The sequence below is a fragment of the Podarcis filfolensis genome (assembly GCF_964270895.1).
Source record: "Podarcis filfolensis genome assembly, chromosome: 1".
Classification (NCBI taxonomy): domain Eukaryota; kingdom Metazoa; phylum Chordata; class Lepidosauria; order Squamata; family Lacertidae; genus Podarcis; species Podarcis filfolensis.
Window position 1 is genome coordinate 87,514,760 of NC_139604.1, and position 21,558 is coordinate 87,536,317.

Sequence of the window (21,558 nt, forward strand, 5' to 3'; positions counted from 1 at the left end):
GTGGTTTATATGCTTATGTATGTGTTTGCTTTGTAAATTTATGAACATTTAATTTATATATTTGAGACCTTAAGTTCTTATAACACCTCCCAAATTTCCATCCTGCCCTGTCCTCCTCAAGACAACAAACAACAAAATAGCAAAAAAAGCAAACTTTTTTTTAAAAAAAGAAACCAATCAAATATTCTCACAGCTAAGGTTCAAGGTTGCTAGGAACAACATATTTCAGTCATCAAAGACCTGAGATTTGATGTTAGGTCTTTGGAATTGGAAATATGTATTGGACAATTTCCCGTAAAAGACTTTGAAGACTTCAGATGTGTTGTGTATCATCTAAATATTCAATGCAAGTATGTTAAGAGGATTATTATCTTTGACCTTAGTAATAGGTATGAAATGCACTGTAGTGTGTAAACCTCAGAGCAAAATGAAAATAAAACATAAGATGCATTAAAAGATAATTGTTTTGCAAAATGCAGCTACAGAAGCAAAGAGATCCTCATGCATCACTTCACATTATTTCATGTGCTCCGTTATCCATTCAATGCATAAATGAAACCAGAAGCTATGATCTACTTCACTTAAATTCAGTAACCAATAACAGGAGTTAAAATAAAGTCATGTGTTTCTAAATAGGAACCCCTTTTATAATCACGTGGTAAATAAACCTTAAATAATACTAACCTAGTAAAGGGCTGCATGATATGTGATGCAGACACTTTATGATGTCAGACACTCCTGACATAAAAATTTCAACCTTTGGATACTCTTGGATTTACTACTGTTCATCTGCAACTGTAGCTAGGAGCCAAACTCTACAGAGAAATCCTTTAGTTCAGGAACCCTTGGCCCTCCAGATGTTGCTGAACTACTGTTCCCATCAGCCCCTAAGAGCATGGCCAATGGTCAGTAATGATGGGAGCTGTAGTTCAGAATATCTATAGAGACAGAAAGCTTCTTCTCACTAATTCTAGAGAATGACTTATTCTACTCACTTTTAGTAAGAAAAGCTAAAAACTGCTAAGGTTACCAGTTTTCTGTGGGAAATAAAGTACTGGAAAATCTTCCCCACATCACTGATGATTAGCATGGCTGTTTGGCACTAGATTATCAGATTAGCAATATGTGCCTTAGGGCAGGAGGAAGAAGCATAGATGTTGCCCTTGCTACCAACTTCATTCTCTTTTAGGAACTTGAATGAAATTCTGCAGGTTGGCTCTTTGCTTTCCCATTCTTGACATACTCTATTGTATCTTCCCAATAAGAAAAGGTTAAAATGCTTAGTTGTTTTTTTTTAAAGTTTAGGAAAGAGGCAGCTAAGGGGATGACTTGGCTGAGATTTATAAAATTCTGTTATGGTGTGGAGAAAGGTGGATTTTTCTTTCTTTCACACAGTAGTAGAGCTTGGCCTCCCAGTAAACTTTATTGAAAACAAAATGAAGTACTTCTTTACATAATAAGTTATTAGGGAATTAGCTGCCCATGGATGGGGTGATGACCACTGACATACTTAAAATGGGTTTACACAAATTCATAAAATATGGGTATCAACACTCTGCATCTGTATTAGATATGTTATTAGATGTTATATCACTTGTGTGTTTGCTCCCCATGGCTCCTATGCGATGAAGAGTGAGATGCAAGTTTAATTAATAATGATGGTGATGGTAATGATAGTAGTAGTAGCTATTAGTTATCATGGCCAAATGAAGCTTTGTCTATGTGCTTAGGAATGCTATCTGCTGGGTGTGGAATCCATATGGGGAGGGTTCCTTTGTTCCTTGCTTGTGACTTCTTAAAAGCATCTGATTGATCTGTTGGAAACAGGATGATTGACTAAATGGATTTCTGGTCCAATCTAGCAGGTAACATCTGCAAACATATAATAAAATACATTAATCTTTTGTTATGAACATGCAGCTCACAAATGATCCTTAAGTGATTAATACCTGAGTGAAAATATATTCTTGATGATGCTCTGGTTTAGTTGGATGATAAGTCTTTAGAGTACAGTGGTACCTCGGGTTACATATGCTTCAGGTTACAGACTCCGCTAACCCAGAAATAGTACCTCGGGTTAAGAACTTTGCTTCAGGATGAGAACAGAAATTGTGCTCTGGCGGCGCGGCAGCAGCGGGAGGCCCCATTAGCTAAAGTGGTGCTTCAGGTTAAGAACCATTTCAGGTTAAGAACGGACCTCCAGAATGAATTAAGTTCTTAACCCAAAGTACCACTGTAATCAGGTTTCATTTTTTTTTATATTCTTTGACTGTTACAGTGTTAATAAGTAATTTAATACAGTGTTACTAAATAATCTAAAATTTTAAACAAGTTGAGATGTGTTAAATAACCTAGCTGTCCACACGGATATACATGCTTGCTGAATTGATCTTCTTGACCTAATTTTGTTAGCCCCTTTCTCAGTTTTGAAATTCACCATAGCTGAATTGAACTCTAGCCTTCTGGAGTTCTTAGAGTGTCAACAAGCATGTGAATAGGAACGAAGTGGTAGGGAATTGTATACTTGGCCTTTCAAAAAGCTTTTGATAGTCTATCACATAATGCTTCAGAGTAAACTTCACAGTCATGGCTCATCTTATTGATTGGCAACTGGTTAAAGAAAAAGAAGTAGAGTAGGAAGAAATGTACTGTTATCAGATGGAAGGAGTAAGAAGTGGGGTATTTCCAGACCCTTAAAGTGGGCAGTGTGTTCATTGTTTGCAAGATTATAACACTTTAAAAAAGAAAAGAAAAAGCCTAACTGCACATATACAGTAATGAGAAGCCGAACAGGAAAGGAATCTTAGGGTTGTGATATATTGTTGAATGAAAACACCAACTCGACGTCAGATTCAACTAAACAGTTATGCCAGTGGGACCAGGTCAATGAGTGTCACAAGCGCAACGAGGATTTCCCTCCCCAACCCAACCCACTACACATGCCCCCTCTACATTGGCTGTGCACTGACAGAATGATCATCTTAACACAACTTTGAATTCCACCCTTGGTGTGTGCCAGCTGTGATGAGGGCAAATCCAATGCTAGGAATCATTAAGCAATGCACTGAAAACAAAACTTCCAGTATTGTGATATCCTTATATAAATGTACGGCACAGTCACACTTGGAATACTGTGTATAGTTCTGTGTATAGTACCCATTTCTCCAGCAGTAAAAAAAAGTTTTAAAATACTGTAATAAATTTCAATAGGACTGGACTAGGGGATCCTTTTGAACCTCCATTTTGATTTTATTTCCCTTCGAATAAATTCGAACCAATCAGGAGTATCTCAGAAATGTATTGAAAATTTTATAACACTAGGACAGGACTATGAAGATACTTACTTGCTATGTGTGTTTAAACAAGATTGAGAGAGAATTACTGAATGAGCAAAGATCTAGGTTCCTGTTCACTGCTGAGGAAGCGTGACTTAACTGTGTGCACACTCATGAAAGCGAGCATACAACTAAAGCTCTGTTGGGTGCTAAGTATTAATAAAACAGCAAGGTTTGAGTGTTTGCTGTTTCTTTGCTGAAAAAGGAGGATAGGGAAAGAGCCAGAACTGGTGGAGGCCATGCAACTTTTCTCATATCAGAAAACTGGGACAGCTGTAAAATACTTTTCAGTTAGATATTTGCAAGGGAGCAGGTTGTGGAGAAAACTGGAAGTTGGCCACACGCCCTGTGACATCTTCCCAGGTCTAGTGGACACCAACTGCCACTGTTCCAGACTCTTACCTTGCTTTCTTTACTGGAGCAGGTAGGGGAAGAAAAAAGTTCCACAACCGGTAGTGCTAATGGACAACCCCTTACTTTAGCCTGCAAGGAGTGGGAAGGAAGATGGCTATATTTTCATCCTCCAAGGATGAGGAAGGATGAACCCTTCTTCAAGGGTTAAAAGCACTGGCCTAGAGGTTGAAGGCATGTGAAACCTGGTCACTAACGCTTTATGTCTGTGATCTATTGCCCCAACTACTTTCCTGAAAGAGAATTAGCTAGCTTCAGGTCAGGAACACATTGTGATTTGTTTGTTTGTTTTTAAAAAATGTTTTATTAAGATTTTCTTGCGTAACAATAGAACATACAAAGCCTCTGTTTTAAGTCATAGAATCATTCAAACAAATCAGTCATATTCAGGGTGAGACATTACTGTTCCAGGCAATATGGGGTTGTGGGAAATAAGTTTCAGAGAGAGATCTCTTCTTTTGGCTGAGATAGTTAGCTTGGTTGATGACCTCCATTGAGTGTGGTAGCTTGCAGTTTGGGAGAGTCTGCATAGTTTCCCTTCCCACTTAAAACAGGGTTCTTATTACCGTATTTTTCGCTCTATAAGATGCACCAAACCACAAGATGCACCTAGTTTTTGGAGGAGGAAAACAAGAAAAAAAATATTCTGAATCTCAGAAGCCAGAACAGCAAGAGGGATCGCTGCGCAGTGAAAGCAGCAATCCCTCTTACTGTTCTGGCTTCTGGGATAGCTGTGCAGCTTGCATTCGCTCCATAAGACGCACACACATTTCCCCTTACTTTTTAGGAGGGAAAAAGGGAGTCTTATAGAGCAAAAAATACGGTACTTCCAATCATTCACCATTGTGTGAACCAAATGCTGTCTCCTCTAGTCAGTATATTATAAAGATGATAATATAAAAAGCGCTCTCCATATGTGCAAACCAAACAAAGATATAAAGCAATCAAGGGAGCACGTGCTTTTAGGTCACCATAGGTTTGAATTTGGGACGTGGGTGGTGCTGTGGGTTAAATCACAGAGCCTAGGGCTTGCTGATCAGAAGGTCAGCGGTTTGAATCCCCATGACGGGGTGAGCTCCTATAGCTCGGTCCCTGCTCCTGCCAACCTAACAGTACAAAAGCACCTCAAAGTGCAAGTAGATAAATAGGTACCGCTCAGGGGGAAGGTAAACGGTGTTTCCGTGCACTGCTCTGGTTCGCCAGAAGTGGCTTAGTCATGCTGGCCACATGACCCGGAAGCTGTACGCCGGCTCCCTCGGCCAATAAAGCGAGATGAGCGCCACAACCCCAGAGTCGTCCGCAACTGGACCTAATGGGCAGGGGTCCCTTTACCTTTAGGTTTGAATTTATCTTTAGTACTGATACTGTTTTTCAAGCTCTGCTCTTCTGGATTAGCATTTTAACATGACACCTCTTGCAGGATATCAGACTGATGCTGTCATATATTACTATAGGTGATGGAAGCATGATTTCAGTCTGAACTGTACCCTCAGGAAGGTTTGCAACATAAAACACAAAAATCATCTTCAGAGGGAGCCCTATGTATAACGTGTTGCAGTAATCTACCCTAGAGGTTACCAGAGCATAGACAACAGTAGTTAGGCTATCCCTGTCCAGGTAGGGGTGCAGCTGGGCCACCAGCCAAAGCTGATGGAAGGCACTTCATGCCACTGAGTCCATCTGAGCCTCAAGCAACAGCAAAGGATATAGAAGTACCCCTTAGCTGCGAACCCATTCGTTTAGAGCAGGCATAGGCAAACTCGGCCCTCCAGATGTTTTGGGGCTGATGATGGGAGTTATAGTCCCAGAACATCTGGAGGGCCGAGTTTGCCTATGCCTGCTTTAAAGGGAGTGTAACCGCATCAAGAGCAGGCTATCTCCCAGCCATCTGATATAGGGAACCACCCACTAACAGTGCCTCAAACTTATCTGGATTGAGCTTCACATTGTTAGCTCTCATCCAGTCCATTACTGAGGCAAAACAATGATCCAGCACAGAAACTGCCACACCTGCAGATGTAAAGGAGAAGTAGAACTGTGTGTCATCAGCATATTGCTGACAATGTACCCCCAAACTCTGGAGGATCCCACTCAATGTTTCATGTAGATGTTAAACAGCATGTGGGTTAAAATCGAACTGCGAGTAACCCTGCATTGAAGGCTTCACGGATCTGAGCAACACTCTTCAAGCATCACTCTCTGAAAACAACCATCCAAGTAGGACTGGAACCACCACAAAGCAGTGCCACCCAAAAAAAACCCTCAGACAGCCACTACGGAATGTTATCCTGGTCGACTGAGAGTTCAAGGACAATTAACAGGAACACATACTCCCTGTCTCTCTCCCAACACAGGTCATTGTGCAGGGTGACCAAAGCAGCTCTTGTGCCGAAACTAGGCCTAAACTCTGATGGAAGTGGATCTAGAAAATCCTGCTTTTCTTATCTGAGAGTAAGGAATTTATTTTGCAATAGGGATGTCCTTCTCACCTAATCTCTGATACAATGGTACCTTGGTTCTCAAACTTAATCCGTTCTGAAAGTCTGTTCCAACACCAAAGCGTTCCAAAACCAAGGCGTACTTTCCCATAGAAAGTAATGCAAAACAGATTAATCCGTTCCAGACTTTTAAAAACAACCCCTAAAACAGCAATTTTACATGAATTTTACTATCTAACAAGACCCTTGATCCATAAAATGAAAGCAATAATCAATGTTCTGTACTATAAAATAAATAAGACAGTATTGTAGATGATAAAAATTAAAATTCTTTTCCCCCCTTACCTGCACTGATGATAGTCATTGTTTGGATGGGGGGCTTTTATCCATTTCTGCAGTCACAAAATCAATCAATCATAAAAATGAAAAACAAGCTAGAGTCACAAAAATGAAAAAGCCACAAAAATGCAAAAAATAGCAAGAACAAAAGCACCAAAACAAAGGCAGAAGCGGGAAGAAAATAGGCTTAATTATGATTGGGGGGACTGAAATTTGCTGCAGAACAGTAAAAACAGGAGCTCAGGAGCACGTTTGGCTTCCGGGACAAAGTTCGAAAACCGGAACACCTACTTCTGGGTTTGCAGCGTTCGAGTTCCGAGTTCGGGAACTAAGCTGTCTGAAAACCTAGGTACCATTGTACATGAATTTGTATCCTCCTATCACTCACATATGCCATTTCTCTCTACAGTGGTATCTCTAGATGCGAACAGATCCGTTCCGGAGCCCCTTTCGCATCTAGAAGCAAACGTAACCAGCGATGGCATGTCTGCGCACACGTGCGTCGCTTTTCGCCGCTTCTGCGCATGCGCGTGACATCATTTTGAGTGTCTGCGCAAGCGGTGAAACCCGGAAGTAACGTGCTCTGTTACTTCCGGGTTGCCACGGAGCACAACTCGAACGCGCTCATCCTGAAGCACATTCAACCCGAGGTATGACTGTACAGAACTTTTAAAATGCCCCTGCCACAGGGGACATGGTGGCAGTAACAGCGGCAGCCTGCAGGGCCTTGTGGATGCAGTGGTAGGTGATGGCAGTAGCGGCATCCTGCGAGGTCTTGTGGTGGCAATGAAAGATGGTGGCAATAGTAGTGGCAGCCTGTGAGGCCTTGTGATGACACAAGCATTGGGGTTTGCAAGGCCTCACTGTGGTGGCAAGAAGTGGCAGTGGCTTGCAAGTCGTCCTGGCAGCAGTGGGAGCTGGTGGTAGATCCTGTAGCATCTAACTTGCAGTCCACTTCTGCTTCTGTCACTTGTCTCCTGCTGTCACTGCAGGACCTTGCAGGCCGTCGCTACTGCTGCCACCACAACAAGGCCTTGAAGGCTGCTGCCACTGCCACAACTGCCCACTACCATGGCAAGGCTTTCCAGGCTGCTGATTATTGTGCTACTGCTGCCAGGCTGCTTCTGCCCCCCTCCCCCACCATTGTTGATTCTGCCACCACCAGGCTGCTGCCGCTTCTGCCACCTAAGAGGCTTGCTGGCAGTCCCAGATTATTTGTATTCGCTATGACTCATCACCGTACTTTGGATTGCCCTGAATACCACCATATGGTAGAAGTCTAATTTGGATGCATTTTGGCTTGCTGAAACTGACCATGAGGTGATTGGTAATATCATTTATCAGTTTTAGACCCTTAAGTAGTAGCATTGTCTTGTTTGCCTCTGTGTATTTCCTTCCTTATTTAAGATATTGTGATATATCAATATATCACTATATTTAGCTGGTGATATATCGCAATATTGAAAACCTGTTATCGCCCAGCCCAGCCCTACTGCCTATCTGCAACCCTTCTTTCAAAACTTAATTTCAGCAGGTAGCGTGGTAAGGGGAGGCAACCATGCGGATTCCAGGGAAGGCTTCTTCTTCAAGTGCATATATGTGCTTTAGAAAATGACTTTGGGCTGATAACTGGGTGAAGTGTTAGTAGATGAAAACATATTTCCTAAATGGTAATGGTTGGTTATGGAAAGAGCTTTGAAAGTAGAGCTTTTTAAAGTTTCGACTTCCTGAATATTGGCTGTACTAATTTCTTTTCCAGTGATGCAAGCTCTGTTGAAAGCATAATGTAGACTTGGGAGTAAGACTGCATCTTGCTGCCCTTCACTCAGGACTCAACTTAAAAAACAAAAACAGATTAGCAAAATTTGCTGGTGTTTATGGGTTACAGGGAGAGCTATATTGAGAGCTATAAAAAACAACAACAACAAAAAAGATTAGCAAAATTTTCTGGTGCTTATGGGTTACAGGGAAAGCTATACTGAAGTTCTAGTTTGAGGATCCTCCTATTATATTGGTCTCTGTAGGCCAATATAATAGACTGTTGTATCTCCTTCAATGCTTTTCAGAAGATTCTTCTCCATTTCTTGCTTTGATATGTGTGACTGCAGAAAGAAACACTGGAAGAACACTAAGAAGTAAACAACTCTGTTTTTCTTCTACATGCCTCCATAGGGAATTCTGAATAGATGGTACCTTTGAAAAGCTTATAACTTAGCAGGTAGCTACAAGTTCCTTTCCCAGGGGATGGGAGAGGACTTGGAGAGCTGGTATCAAGCTAATTCTTGGCCCCTTTGCAGTTTGTCCCACCACCAGCCAGGGAATACTTCCTTCACAGACTGAAGTTGGATACTCTCTTTCTTTTTGACACTTCCTGCCATTCTCAGTTTCTTATTAAGATGTGAAACCATGAACCGCCTGCCATACCTGGTATTTCTGCTCCCCCTCCCAACCATATATATGACCATTAACTCCTGGCTGTTTTACATTTCTCCAGGACTCTGGTGGTGCTTCCTCCATACTAAACCTTTGTGGTAAGCAGCCTCCCTTGTCTCTTGTTTAAAATATCATTCACTTATACTGAAAGAAGTGGTCATTGTTTATACATAAGATCTGATAAAATATTTTAATTGTCTCTCAATCAGTCTCAGTTTTCTTAAGATATTTGAATTTCATAACTTGAGAAATCAAATTTCAACGTTTTTTATTTAATTCATCCTTTCATTAGACTTTGTATGTGTGTCCCTCAGGAATAAGTATTATACAAAATTATTTCCTAAGGGCAAAATTAGAATGATCAAGTGCTAGTATAGTAATCAGTACAGAAAATATCAAATCCTGCCGTTTAGAATCCATCATATAAGTATGTACAGTGATGGGGAGCAAAAAGTCAGCTGTTGAGTGCTTGCTAGTTTTCCACTCCAGTGTTAAAGAATTGTGACGTTAGAGATGGTATGACCTTCTTCAGCAGTATTTGAGCACAAGTGCAGGGGATATTCAGCATGAACACATGATTATAATTCACTGTTGTGTTTTATCAGTCTCTGTTTTCTGGCATTTAAAAAAGTGATCGTTGTTTTTGACCACTTCCCCTCCTTAAGAAGACTGTTCTTCATAAGCACATCAAAATTTCAGTTTCAACATGAGTAGAACTGGAAGAACTCTTTTGACTCCGTTCATGGGTAAACTTTAAGTCTTCATATTGATGGAAATAAGTAGTCAGCAGAGGTGGAACAACTTGAGGGCATCCACTTTCAATTGTGCGTGTCTTGAATTGCACATCATTTCCAGTGAGATTGTTTCTTTGTGTAAACTAATAATACACCTAGAATTTTCTGCAATGATGTGGGGGACTGTGTGACTAAATGTTAACCTTAATGCAATATCCTTGCCTGTCCTGTGTAGCACACTAAAAAAATATATCAGCCAGCCATGCATGTAGAGCTAGAGTCTGGGGGCTTATGTAGTTACTTTTACTCAAGTGTCAGTGCCATAGTACACATAAATGTGTATCACATTGGATATGAATGAACACATGTATAAACTGTTTCCTTTTCGAATGAAAGCAAGCAGGAGCCAGATCTTCTTTTAGGGCTGTGGATGGACACCCTGTTACAATTTGCAGCTCCAATTTGTGAATCTAGATTGGGCACAATCTGGTTTTAACCATTCTAGGACCATTGTGAATCTGAATTTTGCAAATTGCCAGAAATCTCATTGACCTGTATAGTGAAAGGAAAATAACCATACCTTTCTTGTTTTTGACACAGGGGCATGAACTTTGGGGACATGGTAGCTCTTATAGAGGGGATTAATCCTGCCAAATTTTGGATCAATAGCGCTATGATTTTATCAGAGCCACCTTTAAATTTAGCTTTTTCCTAAAAAGATTTTTTAAAAGAATGGACTACGAGTGCTCAGTCACACCATTTCCCATGGATGTGTATTTGCCCCATTCCAGAATGCTGAGGTTTTTGTTTTAAAATAGGTTTGAGATATGAGGCACTGGTGTAAGGATCTGACTATTATAAGCAAGCAGCAGCATAGAGATAAAAATATACATAGGGACATGGAATTTGAAGATATCTTAGCTCCTATAGAAATGATTAACATGTTCAATTGGAGGTGGGTAGTTCCAGGGATCTTCATGTTTGCCATCTTTACAGTTTACTACCCCTCCTTTTTCTTAAAAAAGATCCTGCCATATTGAGGGCAGATTGCAAGCAGTAGCCATGAGTGAAGGGAAAATCAAAATACTATTTAATAATAATCACTGTGGGTAGCAACTGCAAGAGCAGTAGTAATTCTGAAGTCAGAATTCTGGCTAACATGCACATTAATTTTGGCTGACTGGTTAATAATACAAAAGTTTTGTGTAAACCCACTAGGTTACACCTCCCAAGCTGCTTAGCAATTGCAGCTGCTCCCCTACCCCTTACTCTTCTCCTCACTCTAGCATTCTCCTTGTATGGTGTTGGAGAGACACTGTCTGGTTTTCTGAGATATTCCTTTGAGCTATAAATCTGTAGAAATCTGTATGAACCTATTTGGGGGAAAACTGGATCCACGCTGTAATTTTACCTGCTTTTACCCAATCCAAACAGGATATAAATCTGCTTGGACAGGCCTGATTTGGTTCAGAATTTAGACAAATCCGGTGCACAGGCCTAATCTTTTTACAGTTGATGTTTATCAGTATTTTAGAGAGGAAAGTAGATATGTATGTATATATGTGCACTCTTTGTATCTATTCTGTGATTTTATTTTAATTTTTTTGCACCATGGGAATATGTGCTCTCCCTAACTTGGTTGGCAGGATAGGCACAACTAGTTTAATTTTGGATGTAATTTCAAACTATGGGTTACCACAAACTAGGACATGTTCAGAGCATGTGAGGGGAGGAAGGAGTGGAAGGATGAAATAAATGTGTAGAGACTGGAGTGTTTGAGCATGAAATACTGATCCATGATTTAGTTTTAAATGGTAACTGATACAAACTGAAGAAATTTTTTTAAATGTATGCAACTAATGGAGGGTGACCAGAATTTTTGACTTCTGCTTAGTGCATAAAAATAGTACAACCTGACTCTGAATATTGAAAGCACAGATTTTTATTTTATTTCACAATGGCAACATTTTATTTCACAATGGCAACTGCAAGGAGTTGCAGGCAGGAAAACTAGACCATTGCTGTTTGATGCTGCTTTTAATACTGACTATTAGAAGGAAAAAAGAATGTGTCAGTTTGGGTGGGATCATCACCTGTTGACTGCAAATTCAGTGTGCTCCTTGTTAGAGCCTTGTTATTTTTCTGATTATGCCAGGTGCTGCTGCTAGGGTGGAGTGGACCATATATGTCTGGCTGAGCAAAGTGAGGACTTTGGTTAAACTTGCCCTTTTGACATTCTTATATGAGATTCTATTTATTTTGTAATTTGATAACTCCCTTGGAGAATGAGATCTTGTATGACATTAGTATACAAGTTGAAGATGCTTAATGTCCAGTTAAGGTTTCAAACTGATTTTAACTCTTGAAAAAAAATGTGTAAACTGCTTTTAAAGATGAATTCTAATGCAGTGCATTTCATTTTGCACTCAGTGCCATCATCTTGTTATAACCAGAAGCTTTTGTTTGTTTCATTTTGCCTTATCAGCAGCTAGGTTTTCATTTTTTTAAAAAGCTTGATGGTGTAATTCAGCATATGCACAGTTTATATGAACTGTAATAGCACATGCAGTGCTGTGCTGCTTTCTGGCTGCTGACTTGAGCTCATTTTGTAGTTTGCTATTTTCTTAAAAGAAATCTGAAGTGCCTTTCAGTAACAATGCAAGTTAATAACTATAGCATCCATTAGAACCCTTTTCAGGAGGTTTTTTTCCTCAAGCAATTTACTAAACACTAGTTTTAAGTAGAGCATAAACTTGATCAAGTAAACATATCCTTTGTTGGCATTGTCTTCTGAAACTCAAACTCTTAACAGATTAGTTAAAGATATATAAAACTTATGGGATAGGTTGCATTTACCAGCCAATTTCTGTTTGTAGAAATTGCTCTGAATTATTTTCTGTCACAACTTCTTTATACAATAGTGAACAAGGATGTATGCATTGGATTAAAGAAGAAACCTGCTTTTGCTTTAAACATATAGCTGGTTTGGATTGTTTGTTTTCCCCTGGAGGGATTTGCTCTTTGAAAGGCTGCACACACTTTGGCTTTGTAAAACAAAGTGTGCATGAGCTTGCTGGTGGTGGGGATGTGATACTGAGTTTATACAACAGCCTCTATGTGGGCCAAAATGGATGAGATATCCCTTACTGTTTCTATTTTTAGCTAAGAGTAGTTGTTGCATCCCACACCCCCATTAGATTATGGCTGCAATATTGTGAAAGGTGGAGTTAACAATTTCCTTAATCTAAATCGCTCCCAGAGATTGCTATTTACCCCACTGGGGAAAGCCTACAGGCACTTGTGTTTCCTGTGTCTTGATCAGTTTTGCCTCTGTTTTGCAAAGGGAATTATAAACTGACCCTCTAAAAGAGAACATTATGTTGAGAGCAAAGTAACTGTTCCTTATAACAGTTAAGTGTGTCAAATACAGTGGAACCTCATGTTATGGACGGGATCCGTTCCGGAGGCCCGACCATAACACGGAACTGATGCAAGCCAAAGTGCTGCGTCTGTGCATGTGTGTGGTACGATTTAGAGCTTCTGCGCATGTGTGAGTGGCAAAACCTGGAAGTAACCCGTTCTGGTACTTCCGGGTTGCTGCGGGACGCAAGACAAAAACACGTAACCTGAAGCGGACGCAACATGATGTATGACTGTATCTGAAATGATTATACTAATATGAAGCATTATCATAAACATAATACAATACAATACTACAAACAGGGTGAAATTTCAAACTGAATACCTGCAGAATCATTCAGTCATACAAGTGGGGGGAAAGTACTTGCATGTGAGAATGCAAAACAACAACAACAAAACACCTGGAGAGAGAGAGAGGACATAACTAGGGTTGTTGTTTTGCTTGTTAGGTAAAATGAGCGCCATTCTTAAAATTATATTGAGTATAGTTGCACTGGCTGCCTGGTGGAAATCTAAGGCAGTATTAGCAGGCCCCTCTACCCAACTGGTGATATTGTATATAAAAAGGCTTTTGGGTGTTGAACTGCTGGAATGCATTGTTGTTATTGTTTATTAGATTTGTTAGTCACTTGGTTCCCAGAGGTAAACTTTACAATTTAGATTTGCACATTGTCCTTATATTCAGCAGAAGAGAGAATGTTCCAACTGTGGACAGCAGCTGCTCTAAGGACTTAACTCTGCAGTGTGCCAGTCAGGCTTCACATATGTTACTTCAACACTCTTGGACTCTGTCACTATGGGGGTGTCCTTGCATTAAGATCCTTATATTCCAGGGTCCTTTGAGCATTAGAGTAGAAAGCTGGGCAGTCTTGTTGGGAGCTGCAACATAGACTTTGAATCAATACAGAGTTCCTTTAAGTAATGGTGGTCACCACTTGCTTTGACTGAGTTTCTATTTTGGTGCATATTGTCCCTGGGAAAGCTGCTACCTATCCTTCACCTGTTGACTGATTTGTACAGAATTGTCAAAGGTTAAGTAGAAGAAAACAAGAAAAACACTATTAGATCAGCCCAAAGGCCCATCCAGTTCAACATTCAGTCCCCACAGCAGCCAACCAGATGCTTGCGGGAAGCCCACAAGAGCACATTAACCCAACAAGTAGTATATCCCCATAACAACTGGTAATCAGTGTTATACTGACACTGATATTAAAGAAAATATATATGCTATCATGACTCATAGCCACTGATAGCATTGATTATTAAAATTCCATTTTTCCATAAGAAAATGAATTTGTTTTCTTTTCATTAAAAGGATTTTCAAATGCTATTTGAATATTGGGCAAGAACTACAAAAGAAGAAGAAAAAGTTGTATTATAGGTTTGATTTGCTATGCTTATGTTTAAGCCTGTTTTTAATAGAGCCATTCAATAGAGCTTATATGTATGTTCATATATCACATTTTCCTATGGATATGCACACTAAATCCTATACAGTAAAATACTGAAGCTAGAAGTGTTTGCTGAATATTTCACACACAGTAGTGTTGGCCTGGACATTTTTGAAATACTTGATATTGTAGACCTGATTTAGAGCTATTCTGAGCCAGCACTGCAGCTTGGGTGATGGAAAACTGGTCACGGTGTGCCCATATAATGGCCCAAGTTGCAAATCATGGTACCATCAGTATTAGTTAGTCACTTTTCTTAAAAAGTAATCCAAAGCGACTTAAAACCATTTGAGAACAAAAGTAAAAGACAACAATACAAATTAAGAGGCTTAAAATACAGCTAAACAAAAGGCAGGGCAAAAAGTCCAGCCCCACCAGAAGAGGCCACAATACCACTTTCATAAGGACCAGAAGTCCAGGTAAAGAGAAAGTTATTTGCCTGGTGCCTAAAACTTGATAGAGATATCACCAGATGGCACCTGGGGAGAACATTCCACATTAAACAATAACTTAAGACAATTTGGTACACACTGTTTTGACGTTCCTGTGGCACTCCTATTTTATTCCTGCTGCTGCTGTGCTGCAAATGAATCAGGCCAGAGTCTGACTTGTCATGTTTAAATATGAGTTCATGGCTTGTTTCTCCCAAACAAGTTATGAGTGGTAAGCCAAGAACAAACTAGGGAGTAAGTTCTAGACTTTATTGACAAATTGAAAATGACAAATCACCAAGTCCAGATGGTACCCATCTTACAATTCTTAAAGAAATCTAATGTGAAATTGCTGATCTTCTAACAAAAATGCATAACATGCCACTGAGAACGGTCTCTTTCCCAGAGAACTGCAGCTAATTTGCCACCATTTTTTTAAAGTTCCCAGATCCCCACGTTGGGCAAAAAGATTATTGCATTGCAGGGGTTTGGACTGTATGACCCTTGTGGTCCCTTCCTACTGTACAATTCTTTCTCTCCTCCCCCCTTTAAAAGCCAATTATGTGAGTGTCTGTTCTTGGTAACTTGGTCGGACACATTATGAAAAGATAAAATTGTTGAGTATATAGAAGAACAAGTCTTGCTGGAAAAGAATTAACAGGGCAAAGTTAAATTCTGTCTCACTAAGCTTGTTTTTTTGAGTGTGTGAACAAGCACATGTATAGGTATAATCTGGTATTTACCTGGAGTTTCAAAAAAGTTATTACAACTTTTCAACAAAGGTTGCTGAGCAAACTTAGCAGTCATGGAATAAGATGAGACTTCCTTTTATGAGTTGGTAAAGAACAAGAAGGTGCAAGGAGGAATAAACAGACAGTTTTTTTAATGGAGGGATGTAACCTGTGTCAGAAACTCAGATATATAAACTAGGCATCAAATGGCTCCTTAAACCTTATGGTTACGGTCGCCACAACAGAATTTCTACTTGCCAGGGATTTGGGCTAAATGATCCCCAGGATTCCTTCCAATGTTACAATCCTATGATTCTATTAGCTCAACTACATTACTTGACTATATCTTGCTCTAACAGCAGTTCATTTGTCTCAGTATTCAAGAAGGAGAAGCACACAAAGTAGAAATGGAAATGATATTAATTATGGACTAAGGCAGAGGTTTTTTAACTGTACTTTGTGAGTTCCATTTGGGTGGCGTGTGGAAAGGCTGCAGCACAGACAACTATATATGTACTCATCCCTGTGCTTAATTTCCTTGATGTGATGATGGAGGATTGCATGCGAGTCAGCTGACTTGATGGAGAGGTCAGTCACCAATCTGGCACCCAGAAATCGTATAGTCGCAATTGGACCCACACCAATAGCAAAATGTGCTTGGCGCATGGGGAATTTCGAACACTGCATAAGATGTGGGATCTTCCTAGGAGGACTTGTATTAGAGCCAATGCTTTTTAACTGGCATAAATGGCCTAGAGTAAGGGGTAAGCAATGAGGTGGCCGGATTTGCTGATGTCAGAGTGATTTTGAGTGGTTAAAACAAAAAATGTTAGTGAATAACTCTGAAACAATCTCTCTAATCTGGATGACGGGACATAAGAATAAAGATGTTAAATCAAATTATTCCCTAGGACATTTTATTGGACATTAGTTAAATTTCTGATGCAAACTTAAATTGTCCAAAGCAGGTTACTCTTATTTGCATAGAAGATGGACATGAAATAAATGCTTAAGTAATGTTTTTTTGGAAAATGTATACCTTAACCCATGAAATATTAAATTTCCACCAAATCTGTGCCTATTCAGTATATGAGTTGCACAACAATTAGTTGTTGCTGTTCACAGAATTGACTCTAATTATCATATTATTAAGCTGTTAAATTCACAGCTGGATCAAAGAGAAGTAGTCCCTGCCCCACATATAATGTCACTTTCCTATTTTCAGGAAATAAGTAAGAGAATTTTAAAGTGCACTGATTTAGTTTTAATTTCAGCAGAATTAATTATAACTTTGTGATTATTACCTATACGGCATTCTTACTAAAACTAATGACTGACAAGGCTTTCTATATTTATGAAGTTTAGAATATTGCTCACATGGTCATCTAAAATTCTTGCAGAGTAGATATTATTTGTATTAGGCTATGCTTGGCTGTACCCTTTTTCTTGTTATTTCTATCTCCTGCCCTGTATACCTGAAGGAGGACCTCTACCCACATCGTTTAGCCCAGACACTGAGGTTCAGCACTGAGGGTCTTTTGGAGGTTCTCTCACTATGAGAAGTGAGGTTATAGGGAACCAGACAGAAGGCCTTCTCAGTAGTGGAAATATGATAAAATGGTTTTTTTGGGCTTTTTTGTAATTACTTTCATGACGTCTTGAATTGCAAATGTCCATATCTTGGATTTCAACAGTACTAAATGTTGCTCTGGAAAGTTTGCCTAGTTCAGAGAGAACAAGAAAACTTAAGCAGGCCATTGTTCTGTTCTTTGCATGGCTTGAATTGTTCGGTGCTGGCTATTAAGTAAACTTCATTGACATAAGTGAATGGTTAAAATGCCATTCACTTAAAATGACATAAGTGAATGGTTAAGTGAATGGTTAAAATGCCGCATTTTCATACTCTTCTTGCCCCCGCCCCCTGTAGTAGGAGCATGCGGGATTATAGATGAGACCTGCGGGTATAGGGTGATATATAAATTTAATAAATAAATAACAATAACAATAACATGAAAGCAAATGAAGTGGATCATTTCTGAGCATTTCTGTCAGTACCTTGGATATTGGAATCAATTACTTTCTTAACAGTTATAAAGATGAATATAGACAAATAGAATCCTTGATTGTGAGCCGCTGTGGAGAGGGGTTAGCATTTAGAAGAATTGACATAACCCCCTCTGAGCCCATGGGATAGAATGGAAATATATAAATTAAATAAATAATAAAGCCACATGTATAAATGCTCTCTGAGGAAAGTATTTTTTGCATGTAGAAAGCCCGCAAGTTTGAGAGAAGGGTTATAGGCTAGCTTTCTCAGTTGTATATGCATGCAGGGAGTAGTTTCTCTCCCCCTTGCCTCCTATAAGCATTCAGGCATTCAGACTAGTCCAAGTGGCATAATCCAAGAAAATGCACACTGCTTGATCTGTATGCGTAGATTAGCTTTTACTCCTCCTTGCATTTATTAACAAGAACTTTTCCCCCCCTCCAAGGAGCTCAGAGCAGCTTGTGAGACTCGTGAGAACTATATAAAATATTAACATAGTAAGTGCGGAATAGAGAGAGTCTTGTTCCACAAAGATGAACTGCATATCTGAGCAGGAGTTTGAACACAGGTCTAGTCTCACTTGCTTCTGGGAGAATTCCATTTGTGTCTGGGCGGATCTCTGTGGAAGGGATTACAAAACAAGGGTATAGAGGCAGATAACACCACTCTGTTAATTGTGCCTTGAAGGAGCATGTCAAGGCTTTGCTTGGTTGCCTATAGAGATAGTGCTGATATGTATGAAGAGTTGGTCTCCTAAGAGCCCAAATTATTTAGCTTGTATTGTGCCTGAGAAGTAAAAGGGTGGGTAGGTTGCCATCTCAGGAATAGTAACTACAGAAATTAATAAATTGCCATGTAGGGAGTGGGGCGTTTGGTTACAGGCTTTGGCTGGATGATGAAGTAAAACACTGGCACGAAAGCTTTGAATAAATAAGCACGTGACATCATTCTCTTGCTGCATCTTATGCTAGGATGGGTGGTGATGGGGGAGGCACCCAGCTGAATGTGTGGTATCACAGTGTCCCCAAGTGGCCATGCAGGAAAACTGCAAACTGAATCTGACATTGTAGGTTGGTTTGACATACTGATATAGGTAGTAGCTATTGTTGCTTTGTCCAGTATGACATCACTTGTATAAGGGTTTCCTGTCAACTATTTTAATGATTTTATACAAGTGTGTGTAATATCATTTTAATTATGATTTTGTGTTTGTAGCATGCTGCTCAATGCTTAATTCTTAATGCTGGAATGAATACATTTTATGTTCTAGATTCTTCCTTGTTTAAATTACTTCAAATTCGAAGTGGAAAGTTTTATGCTTTGCTTCGATTTTAAAGCACCAAATAATTTTGCAACAGGATATCATGGATACAATATGGATTTTTTATCATAGAATTTTGAATTCTAAGAGAACATTCACCAACTGTTCTCCAAAGCAACTATATATTTATGTCCTAATAAGAGCTTGTGGTTTTAGTAAGAAAGTAGATCTCAAAATAAAAACACAGGAGTTTTGAATTACTTGGTGTGAGTTCCGAGCCCCAGGTCTTACAAAATTGCACTGTGGTGGCAACCTCGGAGGCAGCAAATGTTTTGCTGTAGTTGCTTGACACATGGATTCATTCTGGCTACATCTTTTTTAAAATTTTGCAAAGTTGTTACTGAAAGCAAGTATAATGCTTTCATTTACTTTTAAACATTAATGTTTTTGTTTTTGTTTGTTTATTAAATTAAATTTGTATCTGCCCTTCCTCTGTCGATCTCAGGGTAGTTCACAGCATAAAAATGCAAGATAATAACAGTAGTGGTGTGCTTTCAGAACTAAAGAAAGATTGTAATTCTGAAATGCTATGTTTTTAGTCGATTAACATTTTATTGTATCAAGAAAAAATGATTTCTCCTTTTTAGTGTGATCTGTTGCTTACGTCTGTTTTCTGGGGTTATAGCCAGCTTAGTGACCTAAGTACGTCTTGCTAAGCATTAACCACCTTCCTTTATCTGTTTAGACTTCCATTCCAAAAATGGTAAGTAGAAGGAAAAAAGCTGCTACTATTCCATGACTGCCTGTGTAAGGGGCTAGTGAAAGCTCACACAGTGCCAAAAAGCATTGGGAGTTAAACTACAGGAGGTGAAATATAAGGTAGACAAAGAAGTGGGAAGTTACTACATACTTAACACATCGAGACTCTGATTTAATACTGTGTATGCGTGTATGACTAGAGTGAGGCTGTGAAATACATAGTGCAGATTGTCTATTTTAAGATTCTGGCTGATGTAGTGGGCCTCTCAACTGAGGATGTAATGGAACATGGAGGCCATTATTGTCCTGCATGTGAATTATATGGATAGTGCTGCAGAAAAACAATGAAGGATAGTCAATCAGAATTACAACACAGACTACTGCTGTAATGCCATAGTGCTAGGCATTTGAATGCAGGACTTTTAACAGAGAACTCCTGCAAATGATTGTGCATACTGGTTCAAAGTTGCATGATAACTGGGTCTAGAGGGTCCTTCTTTTTCAGGCCCTGGTTATTGATTACCCTTGGTTTTGGTTTTTGCAGGGGGTGTGGGTAGTTAATTATACCAGTTGTTATGCTTCTGTGAATCACAGCTCTTGTGGAAGTGGAAGAAAATCTTTGGAATGGATGTCACCTTTATCTTGCTCTTTTACCCTGATTTTTACAAGGGCTCTTCTGCAATAAGATGATGTTATTGACTTGGTTCATTTTCAAAATAAACTATGGTTTAATGTGAATGAGGACAAACTGTGGCTTCTGTTTATGAATGGTTTGGAGTGAAGCAAGCCCCTAGCCTCAGTTCAAATGCCTCAAAAAGCCAATGCGTGGCTTCTTTTGTTAGCAGCATGGCAGAAGCAAGGCATCAAGACCAGTATAAGAGAACTTAAACTTCTGAAGTTGCTAGCAAGTTTGCTCAAAGAGAAGAAAATATATTATGTGCTATAAGTACTATCCATTCCACTTACAAGTGTATTGTCTTGCAAGAAAGAATAAATCCAAATCTGCTGCATAAGGTCTCTTACGATTTAGTTGCAGTTTTCTAAAGTTCAAAACAGCACTGTGTAAACAAATGTGCTACTTTTTAGTGTTTTTTGTCATTTCTATACATGCAGTTGCTTCGAGACTATTCCTTTGCAAGTTGCTGAAACATTATAATGCTATTAACTGACTTGAAATTCAACACCAACTCATTTAAGCTTTACTTCAATATATGTTACTAGCTTTAAATCACAAAATGTAACTTCATTTTGTTTCTTTTCCCACAGACTATAAAAACAAAACATCTGTGACATTAGAACTTGGATTGTGCATCTTCAGTGATAATTGTTTTAAAGTTTTACTGTTGGAGCAATGCTGTGAGAAGCACAATGTGGTGAATCAAAGACACAGAAACCTTGGAATCTTTGTACTGATTGAGGAGTTACAATGTTTGCTTTGTGAACAAAAACTATTTGGTAGTGGATAGAACTTCTGAAAATGCGGCCATGGACTGGCTCCTGGCGTTGGATTATGCTCATCCTTTTTGCTTGGGGGACCTTGCTGTTTTACATAGGCGGACACTTAGTACGAGACAATGAACACCCAGACCATTCTAGTCGTGAACTATCAAAGATATTAGCAAAACTTGAACGATTAAAACAGCAAAATGAAGACTTACGACGAATGGCAGAGTCTCTCAGGTAAGTTGATAAAAACTTTCTCAATGTTGGTATACTGTACCGAAGTTGCATTTTCTCTGTGTTAATGTAAAGGACAAAATACTTTTTT

The 21,558-nt window shown here is 39.3% G+C and overlaps 1 protein-coding gene across 2 annotated transcripts in view; it reads left to right on the forward strand.

Moving 5' to 3' along the window:
* Nucleotides 1-21,558, forward strand: part of FUT8 (fucosyltransferase 8) — an 84,517-nt gene that overhangs the window by 8,282 nt on the left and 54,677 nt on the right. For both annotated transcript variants that reach the window (XM_083604724.1, XM_083604723.1), the window contains exon 2: nt 21,057-21,470. In XM_083604724.1, the coding sequence (XP_083460850.1) occupies nt 21,268-21,470 (203 nt within the window). In that variant the 5' untranslated portion in view covers nt 21,057-21,267. The remainder of the gene's footprint in view (nt 1-21,056; nt 21,471-21,558) is intronic.